The sequence below is a fragment of the Canis lupus genome, chromosome X (genome assembly GCF_011100685.1).
Source record: "Canis lupus familiaris isolate Mischka breed German Shepherd chromosome X, alternate assembly UU_Cfam_GSD_1.0, whole genome shotgun sequence".
NCBI lineage: Eukaryota > Metazoa > Chordata > Mammalia > Carnivora > Canidae > Canis > Canis lupus.
Genome location: NC_049260.1, coordinates 117436862 through 117461732, shown reverse-complemented (window position 1 = coordinate 117461732; position 24871 = coordinate 117436862). Strand labels below are relative to the sequence as shown.

Below are 24871 nucleotides of genomic sequence, written 5' to 3'. Positions count from 1 at the left end.
AGACCTTCGTCACATCACTTTTCACCTGATTCCACTCTGGTTTAACCTACCTACATTGCTGCAACACGCTCATCACTGGTGTCCCTGCTTCTTTCTCCTCTTGCCATTCTAAAGTCTATTCTCAACACAACAACCTAAGTGATTCTATTAAAACACAAGCCATGTCCCATTTCTTTTCTTCTTAACACCCCACACCAGTTTCCCATCTCATACAGAGAAAGCCCACATCCTCACCATGGCCTATAAGACCCTATCTATCCTCTGGCCCTGACCACCACTCTTACCTCCTCACCTCATACCCTTCCCTTTGCTCTCTTAATCAGCCACACAGGCCTCTTTGCTGTTCCACAAACATGCCAGGCACATTCCTGCCTGTGGCCTTTGCTGTAGCTATCCTCTCTGCTGGAATGCACCTCCCATAGATAGATATCAGCTCAGCTAATGTTTTCAAATCTTTCCTCAAATAGTCCCTGCTTTGTGAATTCTATCCTGATTATTCAGTAGTGCAATCTGTGCCTCCCTGAGCCCCTCTCCTTCTGCTGTACTTTCTACTTTTTCCCATAGTATTAATGACATTCTAACATATCACATAATTTATTATGCCTATTGTTTCTTCTCTGCTTTACCCTTAATACATATTATGTTCCAAGGAGAAATGGAAAGAATGCTCTTCTCTCCATAGGGCTCGGGCCTAGTCTATGGAGCCAATCAGGGGAATACACTCTACTCACCCATCCATCACTAAGATTCTGCTAGCTGGTGGCTAGCACAAAGCTAACCAGGTCCCATGCCTGATGTAATGAACCTATGAAAATGGATGCCTAGATATGTCTAAATCTTAGTTTTTACTCAGATATAAACTTCTACTACATATAAAATGAGGTGATTCAATTAGAGAATTTTGGTCTTTTCTAATTCTAAATATTTTTATTACATTTAAACTTAGCTTAGATGGTTAAGGTCCATTCTCCAATGTACTAGTTGTTGTTAATGCTTATTCCAAGTATGACCCTCTACTTAAAAAAATTGTAAGTCAAATTGTATAAAAGCTGTTCTGTAAGCCATTTTATCATGAACATGCATCCCATGTCTGTCTATACTTGAGTGAAGAACCTAACATTCTAACTGATCATTCAATTCATTAGGTGATTTTTTCACCCTCTAGTGAATTAATTGGTTATTTGACTAAACAGTCTAAATAAACCAATTGTGGAATGTTTTGGAAGGTCATTTCTCTAACTGCAGCAAGACACTGTGGCCTATAAAAGTGAAAATGAACAAGGATTTTCAGGTTATATTTACCTTTCCATTGCCTAACACACTACTTGGCAAGGCACACACATATCAGTCAGCCCAAAACTCTTCTCCCAGCCTTGGTGCTCAACTAGGACAAAGTAGACAGAATATTTGGGAGTTACATTGGCTTTTCCTGGGTGATGCTAGTCTACATGACCTAATTTTTGGTGTTTTTCTAACTTTTATTTTGAAATAATTAGAGATTCACAGGAAGCTACAAGGATAGAACAGAGGGGTCCCACATATCCACCACCTAGTTTTCCTCAATGGTTACATTTCACATAGCTATAGTACAATATCAAAACCAGGAAATTAACATCAGTACAATGTGTGTGCACAGTTTTGTCATTTTATCACATGTAGGTTCACTGTTACCATTACTGCAGTCCAGATACATACAAACTACTCCATCACCCCAAAGATCTCCTAGTGCTACTCCTTTATCGTTATACCCCCTTCCCACTCTTCTCTACATTACCTGTGTTTAACTCTTTACAGAATAAACTGCCTCCGGGGAAACTGGGTGGCCCAGTTGGTTGAGTATCTGCCTTCAGCTCAGGTCTTGATCCCGGGGTCCTGGGATAGAGCACTGAGTCACACTCCCTGCTTAGTGGGGAGTGTGCTTCTCTCTCTCCCTATGCTCCTCCTCTCTGTGCTCTCTCTCTCTCTCTCTCTCTCTCTCTTTCTCTCTCTCTCAAATAAATAAGATCTAAAAGAAAAGAAGAAACTGCCTCAGACGGGATTTCCCTGTGACACACATATACCTAAAAATTCCAAGAACATATCTCTACCATTTTCCTAACCAAGAAATACCTGACAACTCATCAAAACTGTTTTGAACCTGGGTTCACAGCTACCAATTTGCTTTATTGCCATAAAAAAACCCCAAGATGTGTCAGAGCCTTTCTAGGAATACTTGACATTCAAATATATCTTAGTTAACTTATATTTTTGTTCTGGTTGAAGCATGGATTTTACAAAATCCCTTTAGTAAGTGATTGTTCAAAATGCCTGCTCCAATGACCTAGTTACATGCTCAATAAGACAATGCCATCTGGATCCTGGGCTCTGAGGAATAACATTTGATCACTCTCTCTCTCCAATATGAGAGAAGAGTCATGTAATGTGAAAAAAGAGAAAGAGCTGTGGGTCAAAAATGTTTATAATATAAACCCTCTCACTACAATGGTAACATTGTCTCTGTGTTACTTCTCCCAATCTTCACCAGTTTTCTTCTACCGTCATCCTTCCCCTTTTTCAACTGCTCAACAACCTATCAGATTTCTTTTTTCCTCTACCCACAATAAACCACCCCAAAAGACACTAAAGTCAATTTTACCTGCAGAAATTCTCTAAAGAAAATCTCAAAAATTTCAAAGATATGAATACATGATATATTTTTATAACAAAAATGGTACTCAGCTATTCATTATAGCTCTATCATCTTTTTCACTCTACACATGAACATTTTCCCATGTAACTGAACATTTCATTATTCTTAAAGGATTATTATGAAGAATTCTGAAAAAAGAGCAGATTGAGCTGATGTAGACCCATACCTTATGCTAAAAATATCTAGGAATGTTGAATAAAATACAATACCCAAACAAATTTTAATACACAGACTAGCTTGAAAGGAAAGTAAATTTCTGGGGGTTATAAGGGAAGAAAGAAATCAGAGGCAGAGCTAGGGTAATTGTCTTGGTTTTAGCATGGAAAGTCCTGCTAAGTCCAAGAAAACCCCTCTCTTCTGGGCAACCAGGACAGTGGTTATCCTTTCCCAGCGCAGTAAGTGCACGGAAGCTGATATAAAATAAGACTTCTTATGGACTCTAGGTGCTGAATACAGCAATCTTTAACTGTTTGATTAGTCCCAATTGCTTGTTGATTCTCTTGTATTTTCTATGTAAATGACAATATTGTATGCAAATCACAGAGTTTTCCTCTTTTAGTCTTTAAAGGATATATTTGTTTTTCTTAAAGGACTTTGGCTAGATTGTCTAGTATTATGTTAAACAGCAGTTGTGGGAGTGCCTGGCTGGCTCAGGTGGTGGAGCATGCAACTCTTGATCTTGTGGTCTTGAGTTTGAGTTCCACATTGAGGGTAGAATTTACTTAAACAAAACAAAACAAAAATAGTAGCTGTGATACCAGCCTTCATTGCCTGTTCCTGACCTTAAAGGGAATACCTCTAACTTGTCTTCATTAATACTGTTTATTTTCTTTTAAAAGGTTAAGGGAGTTTTTCCTTCTATTTCTAGTTTGCTAAGATATCTAAATCATAAACGGATGTTGATATTTATCAATTGCTTTCTTCTGTACCTTTTCAGAAAATGATGTAATTTTTCTCCTTCAGTTCATTAATGTAATTATATCCCTATGCATTCACATTGTTGGCTTCAGTACACACACACACACACACACACACACACACGTAGGATTTTTGGATCTGTGTCCTTAAGTTAAATTGGCCTCTAATATTCTCTAATATTCTTGCACTATCTTCTTCTGGTTGTGGTATCTATAGCATACCAGCTTCATAAAAGTGATGGGCAGCTTTTCTTGTTATTCTACTTTCTGGAACAATTTGTGTAAGATTGGGATTATCTGTTCTTGAAATTTCGGTAATATTCACCTTTTAAAAATGGAATCTGACTCTGGGCACAATGAAGAGAAAGTAAAGAGTGCAACTAGAAACCCTTACCCTAACCACTTTGCCATCCGTAGGCCCTGGCCAACGCCTGCATTCCCCTTCATACATTAACCATACTCTAAGGCTTTCGATAGAGTTTTAGTTGCTAAGTTTAACACTGAGTTCCATTAACTCTTTATCATTTTTTGGCATTGGCAGGGGTGAAGGTGGGAAGGGATCCATATATGATAACTAAATTTGTCATGTATGACAACTATCCCTCAAGGCTGGTTTTGTGGGTATGCAACTTATGCAATTGTGCACAGGTCTAGCTCTTAGAAGGGCCCTGTGCTTGGTTTAATAATTCTGTTGTCACTATCTTGAAACTCTTAGTAACTGGGAACATGCAGCCCTGTATTTTCATTTTGTGCTAGGCCCCACATATTATATGGCTAGTCTTGCTATTCCTAAATAATTTTCCATTTGAGTTTCACCTCCTTCTGCTCATTTTACTCTGAAGCTAAGCCCACATACAGCTCCATTTTTTTGGCAAGTCCTCTGCCTGATATCTGGGACAGACAACAGCTAACCCACATATTACAGCTTGATCTGAGGCTTTGAATTCAGTCTGCCAATCCTATAATAGGTATTATCAGTTTTCCTAGTCCTCCCAAAGGAAGTTGTACATCATTTAGACCATAAATAGATGAGAAATATTTACAAAATGCCATAATGAATAAAATGTGTCTTCTTATACTAAAGACAAGCCTTTATTTTATGGAGCACTTCTATTGTCCATGATGCTGATATCTAAGAGAGATCTTATCCTCATTTCCTAACAACTAAACTTTACATCTATCCAGATTCTCTACCAATATCTGGTTGGCCATGGGGTAAGGTGGAAGAGATTTGGTTTTGAACACTTGGTCATTCTTTTTTTTTTAAGATTTTATTTATGAGAGAGAAAGAGAGAGAGGCAGAGACACAGGCAGAGGGAGAAGCAGGCTCCATTCAGGGAGCCCGACGTGGGACTTGATCCCGGGTCTCCAGGATCAGGCCCTGGGCTGAAGGTGGCGCTAAACCGCTGAGCCACCCGGGCTGCCTGGTCATTCTTGATTTAAAGTTTCAGTGTCAAAAAAAATAAAAAAAATAATAAAGTTTCAATGTCTCTGTAGTTGGGGAGAATGTTCATCACCTCTGCTTGTAAAGCAGTCACCCTAATCAGTTTAAGTAATCAGGCTCTGCATCAAAAGTACTTCTTGTTTAGCTAGTGTCTTTTTATTTGGCACAGATACAGTAATAGATTGAGGGAAATGATTCTGTGACTGTTAAAGTTTGCATGCTAGTGACACACTTATCTACCAATCTATCTCTTGCAGGACTTGGTCAGCCACGTCAGACATGATTTAGTAGTGCACTAGGCACTGGTGTTGGAGACAGCTCTCCAAAAAACTTATTTCCTTCCCACTCTCACGAGGCTCCCTTTGACTTTTAATCTTTAATAATAACAACCCTAAATTGCTTCAACTTTTCATTTCTGGCCCAGCATTTATTCTGCATCTATAGTTGTTTGCCACTCTAAACTCATTTTTCCCCTCACATTATCACTTAATGGTAATCTCTATCAGTGTCCCCTGCAACCTAGTTTCTAATCTGTTAGAGAACCGCTGCAGATGTTCCTATTGCTTTCAGAGTACTGCATCACACTATGCTTATATCCATAGATTGCCACTGCTTTTGCTAAAATTTCAATTTTATAAAGTATTCATTTCCTTATATAGTTGTTTTATTACTTATTTCTACCCAGAGAACTTTTTTGGTTGTTCTTAATTTAATTTTCCCCTGAATGCAGCTCTTAAAATTTAGAGCAACAGTATCAGATTCTTGGAGAATAGCTTTGAAAGCAACCACTTGTTTACTAAACTCTGGTGATAATTTATTGTACAGTTTGGCTTTTTTCCTAAGACTTCAGTTTGCCTTGGAAGTGCCCACTAATCATAGCAAAAGTGAAGAATACTACAAAAATATCTTCATTTCCAATCCAATCATCCAATGGGTATTTTATTTGTTGAGCACCTACTGTGTGCCAGACACTGTCCTAGGCACTTGGGATATATCCCTGAACTGTATACCTAAAACTACCTCTGTCCTAGAAGAGCTTATATTCTGGTAGAAGGCAAAAAAATAAACAATAAGCATAACAAATAACTATATGGTATGTTCACAGGTGATAAATGCCATGGAATAAACAGAACAGGATAAGTTGGGGATCAGTTGAAACTTCCCCACATTGCCAGCCTTTACACTCTGCTCCTTCTACTCCCTATCTTGAAAAAATTCTCCCCAACCTAAACTACCAATTACTATACCACTGTTTCTCTGATTCACTTCACAGCCAAACTTCAACAAGCTGTCCACACTGCTTTCACTTTCTCACTTCCAAGTCACTCTGCAACTCAAGTTACCTAGTTTCTGCTCCCACCTCATCACTGAAACTGCTATTGCCAAAGTCACCAATGACTTCCATGTTGCCAAATCCAGTGGAAATCAATCAGAATTCTGATACTGTTGATCATTCCCTCCTCTTTGAAATGTGCCACCTCTTGGATTTCATTAAACTACTCTGCAGGGGAGCAAAACTTGCCACCCCAAAATATGTCTCTTTGGCATGTGGATTATTTTAGGCTGATTTTTTTAAGTAAAAGAAAACTCAAGAAAACTCAAGAAGGTTTTCTTTTCTTTCTTTTTTTGCCTTCCTGCTAACTGCCTAAAAGATTTAGATAGAGGATCTACTCCAGGAAGGGATCTACTAAGCATAGATAACTACAGTATAATATGGACTAGGTGTGGCAGACGAGGAATCTAGCAAAGTTTGTTAAAATTTCTCTGTGTATCCCATTGCTTCTGTATGGCCCAGCAAACATTTATTAAACATTCACTCTTTTTTATCTACCTGTGAATTGTCTTCCTTTTGAAGTCCCAGACCCCTATCCTCTTCCTCCTTAGCTCTGAATGGCATATAAGCTTCAATTGCCTGACTGCCTATAGGCCTCAAATTCTTTATAGAGCCTCTGTGTCTACATAATTAAATTTTATTTTCTCCTGTTAATTTTTCTTTCAATTTTATTCTTAGATCAGCCAAAATGAGTTTGAAAGGTATATAAAAATATTTCCTCCCCAACAACTCTCTCCTGCTTATCCTCATACTTTTCAGTCACCACTAACAACTACACCATTTCTGACTATGCTTTAAAAGCTTGTGTTCTCTTTTTTTCTTATTCTTGTTGGTTGATATCAATCATTAACTGGGACTTCAATTATCATCCCTATATTGATGATTCCTAAACTTTTATACACAGCCAGACTTTTCCCCTGAGCTCCAGACCCATAAATCTGACTGCCTGCTAGTCATCTCTACCTGGATGTTCCAAAGGCACTTCAAACAGCCTATCCAAAAATGACTCATCTTCCCCTGCCATACCTGTCCTTCTCCCCATTGTCTCATCTCACTGAATAGGAATAAGACCACTATCTTTCCAGTTGGTTCATCATTTAGAAACCTGAAATTCATACTCTCATTTCAACCCCCTCATTTCTTCCCCACACAAACTAATAACCAAGTCCTAGTAATGCTACATGCCATATATATAGCTCTTAGATGTATTTACTTTTATCTACAGTGCCACTAACCCTTGCCCAGGACACCATATTTTCTCATCTATATTAATACAATAGCCTCATAACTGATTCTCTTGACTCCAGTGCTACTTACTTCCAATTCTCCACACAATAGAGTGACCTCTAAGGACATAGATTAACCTTTACCACTCTTGTGCTTAAAACCCTTCATTGGTTCCCTTCTGTCTACAAGATTAAATCCATTTTTAAAATTTGGGTTATAAAGTTCTCATCAGTGGTGCCTGGTGGTTCAGTCAGTTAAGTATCAGACTCTTGATTTTGGCTTAGGTCATGATCTCAGGGTCCTGGGATCAAGTCCCACATCTGACTCAGCATGGACTTTGCTTGTCCCTCTCCCTCTTTCTTCCCCCAACTTGTGCTCTCTCTTTCAAATAAATAAATCAATCAAAAATAAAGTTCTTCTAATCTAACATCTAAGTTGAAGTTGCTGCCACCCTGAACTATTTGCAGTATTCCAAATACTCCATGTCCTTGGGCCTTCATATCTGAAACACTCCTCCCACCACACTGCGATTGCATGGGAAACACCTATTGGTCCTTCTTACCTTTCATTTTATGCCTCTTCCTGAAGTCTGGGCTAAGTGCCCCTGCTAAATACTCTCATAGAACTTGGTACTCCTATCAGAACCTTGTCATTACTTCTTTATCTGACTTCCTCTCCAGCTGGACTGTGAGCTCCATGAAGGAAAGGCCAACTTTACCTTCCTCATGACTATATCCCTAGCACATAGAAAGTGCAGTGTCCATAGCAGAAGCTTAATCAATTCTTATTGAATGAGTGAGCAACAAGCCCAGGTAAACTTGAGCCCCACACATTTCAAAAGAGGAAAGTGAATCATAAAGAAAAGATAACTTTTTAAAAACCAATTCAAGTATGTCACAGAACACAGTTGTTAAAAAAAATAAGCTAATAACAGTGTTCAGGTCTTTGGTAGTAGGATTATGGGATGATTTTTTTTCTTTCTTCTAGAGTATTTATCAAATTTTCTATGAGTGTATCTTTCATAGTGGAAAAAATAATGTTATAAATTACAAAATAAGAACCCTACTACAAAATACTGTTACCTCTTTTTTTCAAAATAAACACATTATCATATAAAGTGAAAAATTATCACTAAGTTTCCCCACACACACATTTTGCTAGAAGGTGAATATGAACATGAAATCTCTGTGTTATTTAACCCTAACAGAAGTATATGTTTATAACATAACCCAATTTGCAAAAATCCTGTCACTATCTAGAACCTGAAATGCTACCAATGCTTTTTATATATTTTTTAAATTCTGAAACTATTTTTAATAAGAAGAATTCAGAGCCTGGTTTGATGCATAGAAACAGAACTATCAACTTTATTTTATATTTGGAAGTAAATATGACAAAAATAACAATTAATTTTTGTACTAAAATGCTCCATCAGGTTTAGATGACTGGGACAGTCTCCTCTGCTCTGAATGGTTCACATTCTTCTTAGTGGGAAAATAATGCTATTGGAGAAAAGCAAAGTAGAGTTAAACAACTTGATAGGACTAATATACATACATCACGCTTTGTTAGAAAAGGAAATGATTGCAACAAAGTTCTCAAACTCTATATATTCAATGCTATGTTTAACTCACGTATTTTCAGTTTGTCAGTGTACCATCTCATATTACTGTGAGGCATAAAAATAAAACACACTGTGGCAAATACAATGACAATTTCTGAATTGTCGTTGGTGTGAACTTCCATGCCCCAGTAAATGGCCCACAGAAATTGTTTTGTTATTCTATTTATAATGTCATATATGTGTGTCTATGTTTGCATACATATGCACATGTATGTATTAAATTTATACAAATCAGTAATATATAGACATGTAGGATTATTATATATACTTACATATAACCTTACATATATATATATGTATTTATATATATATTTTATATATACCTTGTATAAGGATTTTGTTTTTTCTTAGATTAATCACATTTCCTGTTCACCTAATCCAAACTTATTTTACAGCTTGGTGAACTGAAGCTCAGGAAAGTTAAGGTAATTGCTCAAGCTCTCACTGTATGTAATGGCAAAACTGAGACTAAAACCAGAGTCTCCTGACACTAAGGTCAATTGTCTGTTATTCTATTCCTCTGCATCTCTGTAACTGAGGCTAGAAATTAACAACTTAAATTTGAGTAATGCATTACAATTTTCAAAGCATTTTCATATTTGTTATATTGTTTAAGCTACACAAAAATTTCTGCTGATGGTATCAAGTTGTTGAAAGGTTAACTTGTCCACTAATTAATGGCCTGAGTCTCCTGACCATCCCCTCACCAAATCCTATACTCTGTTCCCGAAAATGTACCTCTTTTCTCACCAGCCATTTTATTCTTAGTTGGCTCTTCATACTGATTATGGAAGGAGGAAACCCAGGCCAAGCCTAGGGAATCTGTAAGCCTGAGGGTCAGGTAGTCCCTGGTGTATGATTCTGGGATCCCCTCTCTCGAATTATTTAAGTTTAGCGAACTGGTAGCTGACATTAACAGCTAGGATCCAGGATTTGACTGTAGTCTGTCAGATTCCCGAAGCTACCCTCCTTCCCCTGGATATTTGTCATGGTCAACGCGTATGGGGGAACTACAGCCATTATTATTTAGCAAGGGTATCTTTCATGGAGCCTAAAAGTCAGAGCTGGCATTCCACTATTTCTTCTGAAGGGTTAAACCATATATACCAAATAATGTGGTACCCAAACAACTTGACACATTTCTTGTACACCTTCCTAGCATCCAAATATCTCAATTAGTGATAAAACAATTAGTTTTAGAAACTAATACTTCTGTGGTCCAAGCATTTATGTGGTAAAAAAAATATATATATAACTGAACTAAGATGGTGGTAACAAGAATCAAATATTAAATACTTAAATCTTATATCCTACTGTTAATTACCTTTGGTCTCTTGCTCTTTATCATCACCTGCACCTTCCTCCTCTTCTGCTGTCCCTGACATTTCAGCATCCCTCTTCATTTTCATTTTTTGTTTCTTCATATCCTTTAAAATTCTGCTGACTCTCCTTCGTAAAGGATTGGCCCATTTGCTGTAATATTCCAAGTTCAAAGTGAAGCCTTACTTTTCAACAGTGATAGAACAATAACAATTATGGGTTATAAAAAAGTGATGGGTCATAAAGAAAAGGCTATTTACTCATATAACTCATTACACAGTCCCACCTGATTGTTTAACTTACCATATTTAGCAAATCTGATAGAAAATATTGCATTTGGCTCATTCATATTTATCATTATAACCATCACTATCAATTTACATAGTGTCATTCTGATCACTTGATCCTCCACAATAGGAATGCTGTCCTAACTCCCCTTTGCTGATATCAATGTTACTCACCCTTCAAGATATTTGCCTAGAAAACCTTCCCTTGGGACGCCTGGGTGGCTCAGCAGTTACACGCGTCTGCCTTCAACTGAGGGTGTGATTCTGGAGTACTGGGATTGGGTCCCACATCAGGCTCCCTCCATGGAGCCTGCTTCTCCCTTTGCCCTATGTCTCTGCTTCTCTCTTTCTGTGTCTCTCATGAATAAATAAATAAAATCTTAAAAAAAAAAGAAAACCTTCCCTTTACTCCTAGCCTATAGGGATTCTTCCATCCTATTAATTTCAAAACTAAATGGTAATAGTTCACATTATTAGATTATCATCTACTATTTTAGAAGCTTGCACTTTGACTATTGCTATCATCTAGTATTCAATATTGTACTTCCTTGTACTTGCATGAATAGTCAGGGTTGTGGGTGCCTGAGAGCCTATCACAGGCTAATAACTTGGCCAGGTGCTTTACATACTTTACATACCTTATCTCACTTAATCCTCATAACAATCCTATAAGATGGATATTGTATTTCCTGTTCAGCAAATTATTAAGCTGGGGCTTGGAGAAGAAAGATAACTCACACAAGGTCACACAGAAGTAGTAAACGGAGATGCTAGCATTTGAACCAAGGTCTGTTTGGCTCTAAAACACAGCCTCTTTCCATTAGACCACACTGCAGTATTAGTGAATGATGACTAATAACAAGTATGACAGACTTTCCACACGCCAAGGCCTGTATATAAGCCATGATCTTACTTAAACTTCATGATGACTTGATGTGGCAGGTTCTATCATGTCCATTTTTCAGATGGGAAAACTGAGGCACCAGGGAGGAGAAAGTAAGTTGCCTAAGGTCACCAGACTATTCAGTAGTGGTGCCAGGTTTTAAATACACACCTGCCTAAATCTAAAGAGCAATCTCTCACTAACTATGCAAACCTGTCCCTTTCCCCCCTCAGAGTTTGGAAAAAATCTTCAGGCTAGAGCCTTACCTTGTAACTTTATATATCTCACAGAACCTGGTACCCAATGAGGGTTAAGGAAATGTTAATTGATATTTATGTTTATAGGAGCTTTCACTTTCTTTTTAAAAAGATTTTGTTAAAATCTTTTTATTTTTTTATTTTTATTTTTCATTTATTTATGATAGTCACACAGAGAGAGAGAGAGAGGCAGAGACATAGGCAGAGGGAGAAGCAGGCTCCATGCACCGGGAGCCTGATGTGGGATTCGATCCCGGGTCTCCAGGATCGCGCCCTGGGCCAAAGGCAGGCGCTAAACCACTGCGCCACCCAGGGATCCCAAAATCTTTTTAAAATAATCTCTATACCCACTGTGGGGCTCGAACTTATAACCCCAAGATCAAGAGTTGCATGCTCTATCGAATAAGCTAGCCAGGTGCTCCAAGATCTTTCACTTTCCAAAGATTTAAGCACAAGCCAAGAAGCAAAACTAGAGATGCTCAAAGCTAATGCTCAAAGAAACCCAAAAGAGAAAGAAAGATTTCCATATGATATTATGAAGAGGTAATGACAAATACATAGTCTTATCCTCAGCTCAAAACTAGATAGTATACAGAAGAGGACACCTGGATCCTGACAGTGTTACTTAGCTATACAGAGCAACCAGGTTCTTAGCATGTAGGGCCCAGAGACTTAAAAGCCTGCCTTTGAAAAGATGACTTTGAAGATAATACTCACTTTTCTCCCCTCAAACTGCATTACGGAGTTGTCACTGAGCTCTACTAGGTAAGACAAATATGGAGCAAATAAATACTTTTTCTTCGATTAATCATAAAAATGTCTCCAGGCATAAATGAAATAGTTGGTGAAGGCCAAAAATATATTTATGATTTACCTATGGCCTCTTTATGTTGTAGTGCTATTAACTTCAGTCTCAAAAGAATAACTGAAACAACTACATAGTTCTCAGTCTCTTGGGGCCAAATGTGTTTCAGAATGTCCAATATTTTGGGTTTTAGAAAGGTAATATATATGATATACTGAATATTACATGATACTCCCATAAGGTCTGGGGAAACATCTCATGATCAAACACATTAATTTTCTACAACAAAATATATAAAGATTCACTCTAAGATTAAATAATGACTAGAAAATGTCTCAGGTCAGGTCAGCTCAGGTTTTGCTACCAAATGAGTTAGGAAAAAAGCTTTAGGTTTATAGAGCTTTTTGAACTTCAGAATTTTAGATAAGAAATTGGGAACTTTTGCTTTTTTCTAATGTGACTTCACTATATTTTATTTCATGTAATTAAAATGTTTTCTTTATACATAGATTTTATTTTTAATTTAATGGAATACATTTCATCTTAATTGACAAAGAAAATGCAACATGGCCTTATTATTTTGAAACGCACTGCACTAGTTTAGATTGCAGAGAACTAGGACTTAGGTTCAGACTTATTTATTATTGAGATCCAATGTTAGATATTCTATCCATTATCTAATGAGAATGCTCATTCTCATTAGGGAGAAAGTAGGGGTGAAATGATTTGTCCAGAGTCCTAGAGGTTATTTTCTTCTTTTTATGTAAAATGTCATATTGTGACCAGCATATTCACACTTGAAATATATAGGTCAGGGGCAGCCCTGGTGGCTCAGCGGTTTAGCGCCGCCTTCAGCCTGGGGTGTGATCCTGGAGACCTGGGATCAAGTCCCAAGTCGGGTTCCCTGCATGAAGCCTGCTTCTTCCTCTGCCTGTGCCTCTCTCTCTCTGTGTGTCTCTCATTAATAAATAAATAAAATCTTTAAAAAAAAAGAAATATATAGGTCAACTTATATCATATTCATTCACTAACACATTTGCTCATTTATGAAATAAACACCATTCTAAACACTAGAGACATGAAGATGAACGATATATGGATCCTGCCCCCAAGAAGCTTAAGATTTAGAAGGGAAGACAGATATTTATAAGCTGATAATTATATACATTGAGATAATCAAACAGAGGTAAGCAGAGATTGGTAGGAGACAAATAGGAAGAAGTCTGGCTGAAGCAGTCTAGGCCAGAGGTTTGGGGTAAGCTTCCTAGAGGAGGTCATGTCTAAGCTGAGATCTGCATCCAGAATGGAGTGAGCCAGATAAAGAAGGGTAGAGATAGGAAGATGTATAAAAGCATTTCAATCAGTGGGTGGTACACTGTATGAAAAGACCAGAGTGGCAAAGAAGTATATTGTTTGTAAACATCAAGTAGAGTGTGGGGTTGAAAACAGTAATTGGCTCACTGGTAATTTCTTGTGATACAGATCTATACAGTTTTGAGATTTTTTTTTTTTCTCTAAGAATTCCCAGGAACTTATAGATCTAGGAGCAGACAAGTGATGTGGATTCAATTTCAATGAAACAAAGGAGCTAGAAAAAAATGGATTTACGTATCAGACAACAGGATCCAGAGGCTGGATAGAAAAACCATATAATATTAAAAGACAAAAGATAGAGGAAAACAGAGTTAAAGAGCCTAGAGGTCCCAATAAGAACAGGCGTAGCAAGACTAAAAGAAAGAAAAAACCTAGAGGATAAAGCACCTATGGTCAAAGAGTAGTTTCAGATTTGAAAGTTTAAGATTTCAGAGACTCAGAGGTTTAATTTTTTATGAATTACAAGATTCAGGATATGGGCATGAAAGTGGGTGGCCAATACAGAATACAAGAGAGATTCCTCAGAATTAGTAAATCAGGGAACCCTGAAGCTATGGGCCTAGGTGGCTTCTAACATTGAAAGTGAGGCTGCCCAGGTTGATGATCAGATGAAGAATGTAATACCTAGCAAGTGCCCAGACCAAAGTAAGAACTCGATAAATATTTGCAGAAAGAATGAATGTATAATGTATAATGTATAAATGATTGAACTAGAGAGTCTAGTGTAGTTCCACATGGCTAGGTACCAGATTCATTTTGGGTGCTTCAGAAAATACACATTTCAGGTCCAAATCCCAGGCTTACTAAACCAGAATCTCTCGAGTGTATCCTGGGAATCTGTATTATTATATATTTTATATATAATATATATATATATATTATATATTCCCAGACTAGAGCATCATAGACACTGGTCTAGTAGGTTGATTTTTCCATATTTCTTAAAAAACTGTAATTAATATAAATTCTTTAAGACAGTTAAAGAACATAACATCAATCTTATAGATAAAAAACTTTTCAATGTAATTTATCATTTGCAACATAGAAAAGATAGAAAATCCACTAAAATGGCTGACTAGATTATTTCAATCATTATTTACTGAGTTCCCTACCACATGTTCTAGAGACCTGTGGTTCTCAAATGTGAGTGTACATGAGAATGACTTGCTGGAAAGGATACAGTCAACAAAACTAAAAGACAACCCACAGAATGGGAGATATTTGCAAATGACGTATCAGATAAAGGGCTAGTTTCCAAGATCTATAAAGAACTTATTAAACTCAACAGCAAAGAAACAATCCAATCATGAAATGGGCAAAAGATGTGAACAGAAATATCACAAAGGAAGACATAGACATGGCCAACAAGCACATGAGAAAATGCTCCGCATCACTTGCCATCAGGGAAATACAAATCAAAACCACAATGAGATACCACCTCACACCAGTGAGAATGGGGAAAATTAACAAGGCAGGAAACCACAAATGTCGGAGAGGATGTGGAGAAAAGGGAACCCTCCTGCACTGTTGGTGGGAATGTGCACTCTGGAAAACTGTGTGGAGGTTCCTCAAAGAGTTAAAAATAGATCTGCCCTATCACCCAGCAATTGCACTGCTGGGGATTTACCCCTAAGATACAGATGCAATGAAACGCTGGGACACCTGCACCCTGATGTTTATAGCAGCAATGTCCACCATAGCCAAACTGTGAAAGGAGCCTCGGTGTCCATCGAAAGATGAATGGATAAAACGATGTGGTTTATGTATACAATGGAATATTCCTCAGCCATTAGAAACGACAAATACCCAGCATTTGCTTCGATGTAGATGGAACTGGAGGGTATTATGCTGAGTGAAATAAGTCAATCAGAGAAGGACAAACATTATATGGTCTCACTCATTTGGGGAATATAAAAAATAGTGAAAGGGAATAAAGGGGAAAGGAGAAAAAATAAGTGGGAAATATCAGAAAGGGAGACAGAACATGAAAGACTCCTAACTCTAGGAAACAAACTAAGGGTGGTGGAAGGGGAGGTGGGCGGGGGGTGGGGATGACTGGGTGACTGGCACTGAGGGGGGCACTTGACAGGATGAGCACTGGGTGTTATTCTATATGTTGACAAATTGAACACCAATAAAAAAATAAATTTATTTTTAAAAAAAGAGAAAATGACTTGCTGGGCTTGTTAAAACACAAATTGTTGGGCTTTAACCCTCAGGCCCCTGATTCAGTAGGTCTGGGGTAGGGCTAGAGAACATGTATTTCTGACGTGCTCCCAGGAGATGATGATGATACTAGTGCAGGGACCCCATTTGGGAAATCACAGATCAACACTCAAAGAAGTACAAAGCTTGGCAACTTGTCCTCACAGAAATTACAATTCAGCCAGAGAAAGAAAACTAGTAACATAAGACAAAGGATAATTATGAGTTATACTATGTGGCTAAAAACACAAATGTAGAGAGAGGCTCCAAGAAAAGAGAAAACATTGGGATCTGGAGCAGTTGCAGAACACTTCATGGACGAATCGGGGCAGTTGTAATATTAAGGTAAGAGAGAATTCAAATTAGTGAAGAGGATGAAGAACAATCACAAAATTTGGGAGCCACATGGGCAAAACAATAGAGGCAAGAATAAAGCCGGGGGTATGCCAAGAAAAGTAAAGATACTTCCCTAGACGGAACACAAGGTACATGGAGAGTTCTAAGAAATGTCATTGGAGTTACAAAATGAATCTAATATAGATAACTTTGAAAGCCACAGCCTTTTGAGTGGACTTGAAGCAACAAGATGCCATTGTATTTTTATCTACATTTCTTTTCTTCCTATTTTCTATAGTAGAAAAAGAAACTCAGAATATAGTTTGTAATCCTTGCTCTATCATTATGTAACTTTGAGCAAGAGACCAAACCTTCCTGCATCTCTGTTTTGAAGGTCATATAAGACAAAGTATGTGAAAACTTTACATAAACTGGAAAAGGTCGAATAAGCTAATTGTTTTTACCTGTACCTTTTTAATGGAGTGTGACTTTTTACCTTGGGTATTTGTATATATCCCTTATTAGACTATGTGTCCCTTGAGAACAGAGCATGCTCTGAATCACCTTTTTGTCCTTCACATTACCTAACACAAGATCTGGAATCCAGATATTCTTGGATACATTAGAAGTTCTTGAAAAATATAATGAAATGAAATAATACTATCTTTGGAAGATTAATCTGGCAGGATATTATAGGATGTATTGGAAGGAACATAGATTAGGAATCCAGGTATATGCCCAAACTTACATGGCAAGCATTCTAACCAACTCTCCCCTTCTTAAGCCATATATTCCTATTAAAGTGCCAAGAACCTTCCCCAGTACTCAACTCCTAGCCATCTTCCAAATCTCACTTGTAGTCCCATCCTAGTTATTATAGTCTCTCTTGTATAAACTCTAAGGATTAAATACCTCATTCCAATGCCCTCTGCAGTTCTCAATCCTTTCTTTGCCTTTAGATGCTAGCTAGCCTTGTGTTATGGGACTGAATGATTATATCCCTGAAACTCATATATTTAAGCCCTAGCTTCCAATGCAGTTATATTTGCAGATTGGGGGCTCTAAGGAAATAATTAAGTATAAATGAGGTAATAAGGGTGGAGCCTCAATCAGTAAAATGAATGCTACTATAAAAAAACCTAACTTTTCAGTTGTTTATTTTTAAAATATTTTATTTATTTGAGAGAGAAAGAGAAAGAGCTTGAGCAGGGGGACAGGGCAGAATGTGAAGGAAAAGCAGACTCCCTGCTGAGCAGGGAGCTGGACCCAGTATCCTGAGGTCATGATCTGAGCCAAAGTCAGATGCTTAACTGACTGAGCCACCCAGGTGCCCCAATTTTTCAGTTTTTTAAACTAAGAACTAGAAAATCTGCTTTCTTCTTCTCCCTCTTCTCCCATGCATTAAGGAAAGGCCATGTGAGTACACAGTGAGAAGATGTCCATCTGCAGGAAGAGAGCTCTCACCAGAAACCAAATCAGCTGGCATCATGATCATGGACTTCTAGCTTGCAGAACTGTGAGAAACTAAATGTCTATTGTTGAAGTCCCCTTGTCTCTGGTATTTTGCTATGGCAGCCCTAGAAGACTAATACACCTTGGTTCCTTTTTGCTCCTTTCCTGAAACCACTTACCAAGGACAGAAGTTGACAGCATACAAGACATGGACCAAGTTGTAACAATAAACTTGAGAAGAGGCAAATTTCAGACTCATTCCAAAGGAAACCAAAAAGTGACAAGTGGACTAAGAGAGTAGATTACACATTGAAAATAAAGGAAAGTAAATAGTCACAGATGACTCCAAGGTTTCTGGCCTGGGAGACTAAAGAAATCACTGACAAAAATGGACAGGTATCAAGGAGAGATGATTTGAGAGAAAAAAAGATAAATTCAGTTTTCTGCATGATGCATTTAAGATGCTAACAGAACAAATAATTCACAAGGGCAATTGGAAATATGGAAGAGGTAGAGGTAAGGATTTCAGGATTCATTTTTTTAAAGATTTATTTATTTATTTGAGAGTAGGGGGTGGGGGAGCAAACTCCCTGCTGAGCAGGGAGCCCAATACCAGGCTTGATCCTAGGAACCTGGGATTAGGACCTGAGTCAAAGGCAGTTGACTCAACAACCCCAGTTGAGGAAACAAAGAAAAGCAAACTGAGATGGATCAGAATGGTAAGGGGAACAATGAAATCCAAGGAAGGAAAGTTTCAAGAAGGAAGCAGTCAGCAGTGTACTGTGCGACAAAAAGGTCAAGTTGGATGGGAACTGAGAAAAGGCCACTGCATTTTGCAATGAGGTTATTAGTTACTTGGCAACAAAATGTTCTTTTTAATAGTACCTACTATTCCAGAATTCTCTAAAATGTTGCCCTTGGAGTCCTTGCAATGGGAACACCTCAGACATATAATCCCCATATAATGAGATTCTCTTATTATTTCAGTAACTAAATTACCTTGAACATGGTCCAAGAAGAACAGGCTTTATGTGAGTTTCAAATCTATAGTGACTCATGTTAGAGCAGGGCTCCAGTTTGCTCACATTCTCATCTGATCATATTTTATCAAAGTTCTCAGAGACTAGCCATACTTTTAAAATTTATAGACTTTATTTCCTTTCTCTGAATTCATATGTATATAATCCTAAGAACTTCAAACCTTTCAGCAGTTGGCTAATTACTGCATAAAGCTTTTCAAAATAACATTACTAATTATATTGTACAGTATAATGAAACACACAAACATGGGGATTTGAAAATGTAAATGCCTATTTTTAAAATTCAATGGGTGATGATTTTTAGGCAATTTTTGACACATTTATTCCCAATTCTTTACCTCCTATTCTAAGAAACTAAGTGGTATTAAGACTATCTGCATAATGAAAACCACATTATAATACAGAGAATCACGCAGCAGGATTTGTCTAAATGTAGAAATTTTCAGTAACAGCCATCTGGCAAGTAGCAATATTGAAAGTGTATGGGGGATGTGCTATTTACATCATCTGTGTATCAGATGATCTACAATCTTAAAAAAAAACAGGGCTTTTTATTAGTTGAAAGAAAACATAGTTTTGTCATTTGCAGACTGAGTTCTGAATTTTTTCTTAATTCAAAGTTGCAAATTCAATCTGATAGGAAGAAAAAAAAAACAAGAAAATGCACTCCATCTGAGTTTAATAGGCATGGTATTGTTTGAATTTTCCACCTTACCAAAGCTATGTACATACTCAAGCATCATATGACTATATAATACACAGATGTTTAACTAGCCTATGCATAGAGATTAAACTTTATCTAAAAACAGATAAAAATTAGAAAATGAATTTGGCACTTGAGACTTCTATTATTGGTACTTTATTACTGTAATGGGAACAATTCAGCCAACCCTCTTCTCCTCTCTCCCACTAGAGCCCCCCTCCTCTGCTTCCTTTTGTCCTCATCCACCTGATCTTTTCCTTCCTTCATCTCTATATAAGTCTTAAGCCTGCCAGTGACACTTAAACCTAATGAGGCTTCTGATATCTATTAATGAGAATAAAAATAGATCTTACATAACCTTGAAGATGTAATGAATTTCAAAACTCATCTTATATGCAAGTTTAATAAGGCTATTAGTAGCAAATTCTTAGAAAGCTTTTCACTAATGCTCTCTGCTCCCTTTTGCAGATGCGCAACCAGCTCAAGCTGGCTTGAGTTCTCAGTGTACCTGGTTTGTACCACTCTTGAACTCAAGTTAAGTAGAAGTGAGCTAGAGATTCCATTATAGATTACTCCAGGGGCAAAGTTCAGTCACCACTGCTTACAAATGACAAGCAGTTAAGGGGTTTATAATGAGGAGGCTCCATCTGGACTTAACGAATTCTGTGGGAGCCTCCTCCAACCTAAATCTTGACCTCCCTTCAAAACTTAGCTCAAATAGCACCTCTACCATGGAGCCCACTCTGTCTTTTCCCACTCATCTTGATCCCCACTGCTTCAGAACTTTGACAAGGTACTGCCATTACTCTTTTAGTCCTTAATTATATTCCATCTTATATTGTTATTTAACATGTCATGCTTGGGACTTATTTTAAGGTAGATTTAAGCTCCTTAAAAGAGGGGCCTATGTCTTAGACATTTCTGTATCCTTCCCTAGCACAAGCAGTGACTGAATATGTCAACTGTGGAAAGCACGAATTAGGCACCAAAAGAATAAAATACAGTTGGTTCTGGAAAGTGCTTATCCTCTTCCCCTAAACTGCTTTCATTTCTCCCACCTGCTCATATTACTTCTCGTTTTTACTCCCTCCAACTCTTGCTAGTTGTTAGGTCCTAAAGCAATCTGTAAATAAAACTTACTCTCCAAATTTCAGGAGTTGAGGAATGTCAAAACATCACTTATTTTGGCTTCCAACTAAAGGCCGAGATGGGAGAGGTACAACATCTGAAGGTATGTATATTTAATGCATAGGACAGGATCCAACCAGAGGAGGAGCTTAAGAGTACCTTCCAATGCCTCAAGAGTTCTTCCAACAAATAGGCCCAGATCATGTTACTGCAGATCTGCTTTTGGCTTTTAGCCCTTCTGATTTAGACAAACAACTGTGTTTGGCTACTTTCTTTTCTCTTTAAAACCACTACATATTGATTTTACTGCTGCATCTATTTCCCTTTTATGTGGTTATTTATTTTACCTACTGTAATATTTTATCTATCTCTTTATTGTTTGAAATGAAGACTAGCAAGTGAGTTAAGGAGATACTTCTGAAGGGATATCTTAAGCCAAAAAGGCAGGGGGTGCTGGTTAGCAGGCTTTGGTTTTCATTTAAGCTCCTTGTTTGGCATCAAGGATAGGATCTTTATCTAACACAATTTTTCCCATTGCCTCTAAAATCAGCTTACCAGGAAAAGCTTGACAATGCCCCATCCACGCTCAAACATTCATTGTTCCTGGATATTAAGCTAAGCAGAAAACTGCTAATAAGCACATACTCTGTGGTTGCAACAAACAACCCAGGATGTCTGAAGAAACATACCACTCTTACCCAAAATTGTAAAATAAATTTAAAAAACAAACAAATGAATAAATGATAGTAAACCAAAATTTTTAGTGTTCAATAAATATACTATTCACATTGTTCAACTCTCTCAAGTAGTTTATACTATGTAGAAAGAAGAAAATACATTCTTATCAAGGAATAATTCTTTGAATTTCATTTTAAAGAAAAATCCAGTGTCCCTGAATTTTCCCATTAAACTCCTGGACAGAGACACAATAGAGGGGCCATAATAAAATTATTATACCAGGCCTATTATACAAGACACTGTAAATCTCATGGTATAATCCTAACTACTATTTTCTAGCAAATATTATTTAATTTTTATTCATGGGTTATCTTTTATCTGAAATCAAACTTTACAGAGGAAGGGTCAAAAACTCTACTTCTATTTTCAATCATCTGTAGAAAGAAAATGAGAGAGGCCTAGGGATTACACATTCAATATAGGAAACTAAGTGAAAAGTGAGAGAACTGACTTGTCAGATAGCAAACTGGAGGAGTTGAAAGGCTGTGACTCCACTGTGTCTTCAAAATGGCTTAGTAGCTTAAGTGTCCACCTTTGGCTCAGGTCATAATTCCAGGGTCCAGAGATCAAGCCCCACGTTGAGCTCCCTGCTTAGCATGGAGGCTGCTGCTTCTTCTCCCTCTGCTATCCCCCCCTGACTATACTCTCTGGCTCTATCTCTGTGTCAAATAAATAAATAAAACTCTTTAAAAAAAAGGAAAGAAAGAAAGGGTAAGTAGAGGACAATCCCTTTGCAATAAAATGGTCTAAGAAAATGATTTAAATTATGAGAAAGTTTAAGTTATTGTAAGACTGACTTCCAGGCTAGCCAATGCCATCTACTATACTTTATTCATTCAACCATTCATTTATTCAACAAAAATATATAAGCACCTTAATATATGAGGTAACCTACTATGGACTGAAAATACAGTGATGAATATGACACATTCACCAAACTCCAGGAAAAGGTGGAAAAAAGAAAAAAGACTTAATGATCTTTATGGAAAAATGGTAACTTGTGTGTAGTGTCAATCTTCCAGTGAAATCTAAACAATTTTTGGTATCTCCAATACCACTTTCTCATTAACTCAAATAAAAACATAAAAGATACTTAATCTTCAACAGGTACCTTTTCTTTTCTTTTTAAGTTTTATCCATTCATTTGAGAGAGAGAGAGACAGAGAGAGAGAGAGAGAGAGAGAATGCACATATGCATGCATGAGCAAGGGTGGGGTGGAGGGCAGTGAGGGACAAATGGAGAAAAGCGGATTCCTGACGGAGCATAGAGCATCAGATGGGGCTTAGGGCTCCATCTCATGACCCTGAGATCACGACCTGAGCCAAAGTGAAGAGTTGGACAACCAGCTGAGCCACCCATGTGCCCCAGTACCTTTTCTTTACTGGAGAATTGAGGGAAATAATTACTCTCAGGGTCATGCTAGTGCCGACCCTGCACTTGCACAAACCTGAGAGTGAGTGCCTCCTTAAATTTTGTGCTCCAACTGCCTCACTCACCCCACCCTAATCCTGGTCCTGCTCTCTATCTCTATATCCACTGTTACAGAATGTAGGGAGCTATTTTTTAAAAACCTTAGAAGCACCATGCCAATAGGCCACGGGATTTTTTATAAGATGCTAAGAAGAAATCTGATACAAATTGGCTTGAAGACAGACCAAGGCTTTTAAGACCCAATTGTAGATGACCGTCTACTAGATGGAGATGACACTTCTGGGAACTCTTCTGACTTGCAGTTAATAACCACTTCCACTCACACACTCCCAGTACACTGATGTATTTTTCCTTCCAATTGTTTGATGAGGGAATTACAGACTATGCAAGAGAATGTCTAAATTTATGGAAAAATAAAATAACATGTATTTAAGAATATTATGGTAATTCTATTTGAGGCTTTTCCTAAGCTACCTTCTTTTAAACAATAGGGACCCAAACATAATCCCTGTGTTTCTAGTGCATATGAATAAATGTGTCTACACAGAAATATCCAAATACACTCAGCAATCAGCAAATAAAAGTTTATGTTTGCCTACCTCCTCCGGCAAAGAGTACAGCAATAAATGGGCAGACATCCCAGCATGATCATGCTGATCATACCAAACCCAAACATCCGGAACATCTGTGTGGGCTCTGTTGGTTTAATTATATCCTGTTACTTTTATGACTTAAGCAAGAGAAGCAAATCTGAGCTCTTTCATAAAGTCCTTATAAAAAACTATCAGTGAATAAAGCAAAATAAGGAGGTAGTCTTATATGACAGGTAAATATTTTTGCTACTCTATCAGTAGTAAGAGTTTATGAAATGTTCTTGAAATACAACTAAATACTACACTTGAAATACACGCCTCCCAAAGGAAGCCTTAACAAAATGATGCTACTGTTTTTGTTAAGAGACTATTATGACTCATACTATATATTTCTTCCTATGGCCTAAGTGTGTTTTTTTCCTTGGCCGTATGTTATACATCCTCGAGCACTCAAAGAGTGAATTAATCTATGAATAGTTAACTTGTTAAAGGAATGGCTTCTTAAATGTTTACTTCCAAATTACAAAACATTAAATCAGAAATCAAGAATCCGCAGGTGAATATGCATATTTTATTCTTTTTAACATTTTTGTTTGTTTAAGATTTTAATTAATTTATTTTAGTGGCAAGGGGAGCAGGAGAGGGACAAGCAGACTCCATGCTGACTGCAGAGCCCACTATGGGGCTTGATCTCATGACCCTGAGGTCATGACCTGAGGCGAAACCCAGAGGTGGATGTTCAACCAACTGAGCCACCTAGGTGCCTCAAGCATATTTTATTCTCATATTCATTTGGAAATGCATTTTATATGATTGGGGAATTATAATCACACTTTAATTTTTTCCTCTACAAAGACCAAATGTCTCTTCACATATAATATAAAGGCTAAACTGATGAATGAATTATAAACACCATGTGACAGTGTTGAAATTATAATACTATATTCATGATTGGATTTCAGTTTCCATTATTATTGCTAGATGTTCAATAAAGAGCTATAATTTGAATAAGGACTACATTAACCTAAAACACTGTTCTGTATGCATCCTTTTTATAGAATTTGTTGGTGTTTAATCATATCTA

The 24871-nt window shown here is 37.4% G+C and overlaps 1 protein-coding gene across 1 annotated transcript in view; it reads right to left on the bottom strand.

Moving 5' to 3' along the window:
- Positions 1 to 8948: 8948 nt before the first annotated feature.
- The window catches only part of FMR1NB (FMR1 neighbor), a 34300-nt gene continuing 18377 nt past the window's right edge, over positions 8949 to 24871 (bottom strand). Inside the window, exons 4-6 of the mRNA XM_038586628.1 lie at positions 23794 to 23890; positions 10559 to 10707; positions 8949 to 9112 (exon numbers count right to left, since the gene is read on the bottom strand). Of these exons, the coding sequence (XP_038442556.1) occupies positions 9096 to 9112; positions 10559 to 10707; positions 23794 to 23890 (263 nt within the window). The 3' untranslated portion in view covers positions 8949 to 9095. The remainder of the gene's footprint in view (positions 9113 to 10558; positions 10708 to 23793; positions 23891 to 24871) is intronic.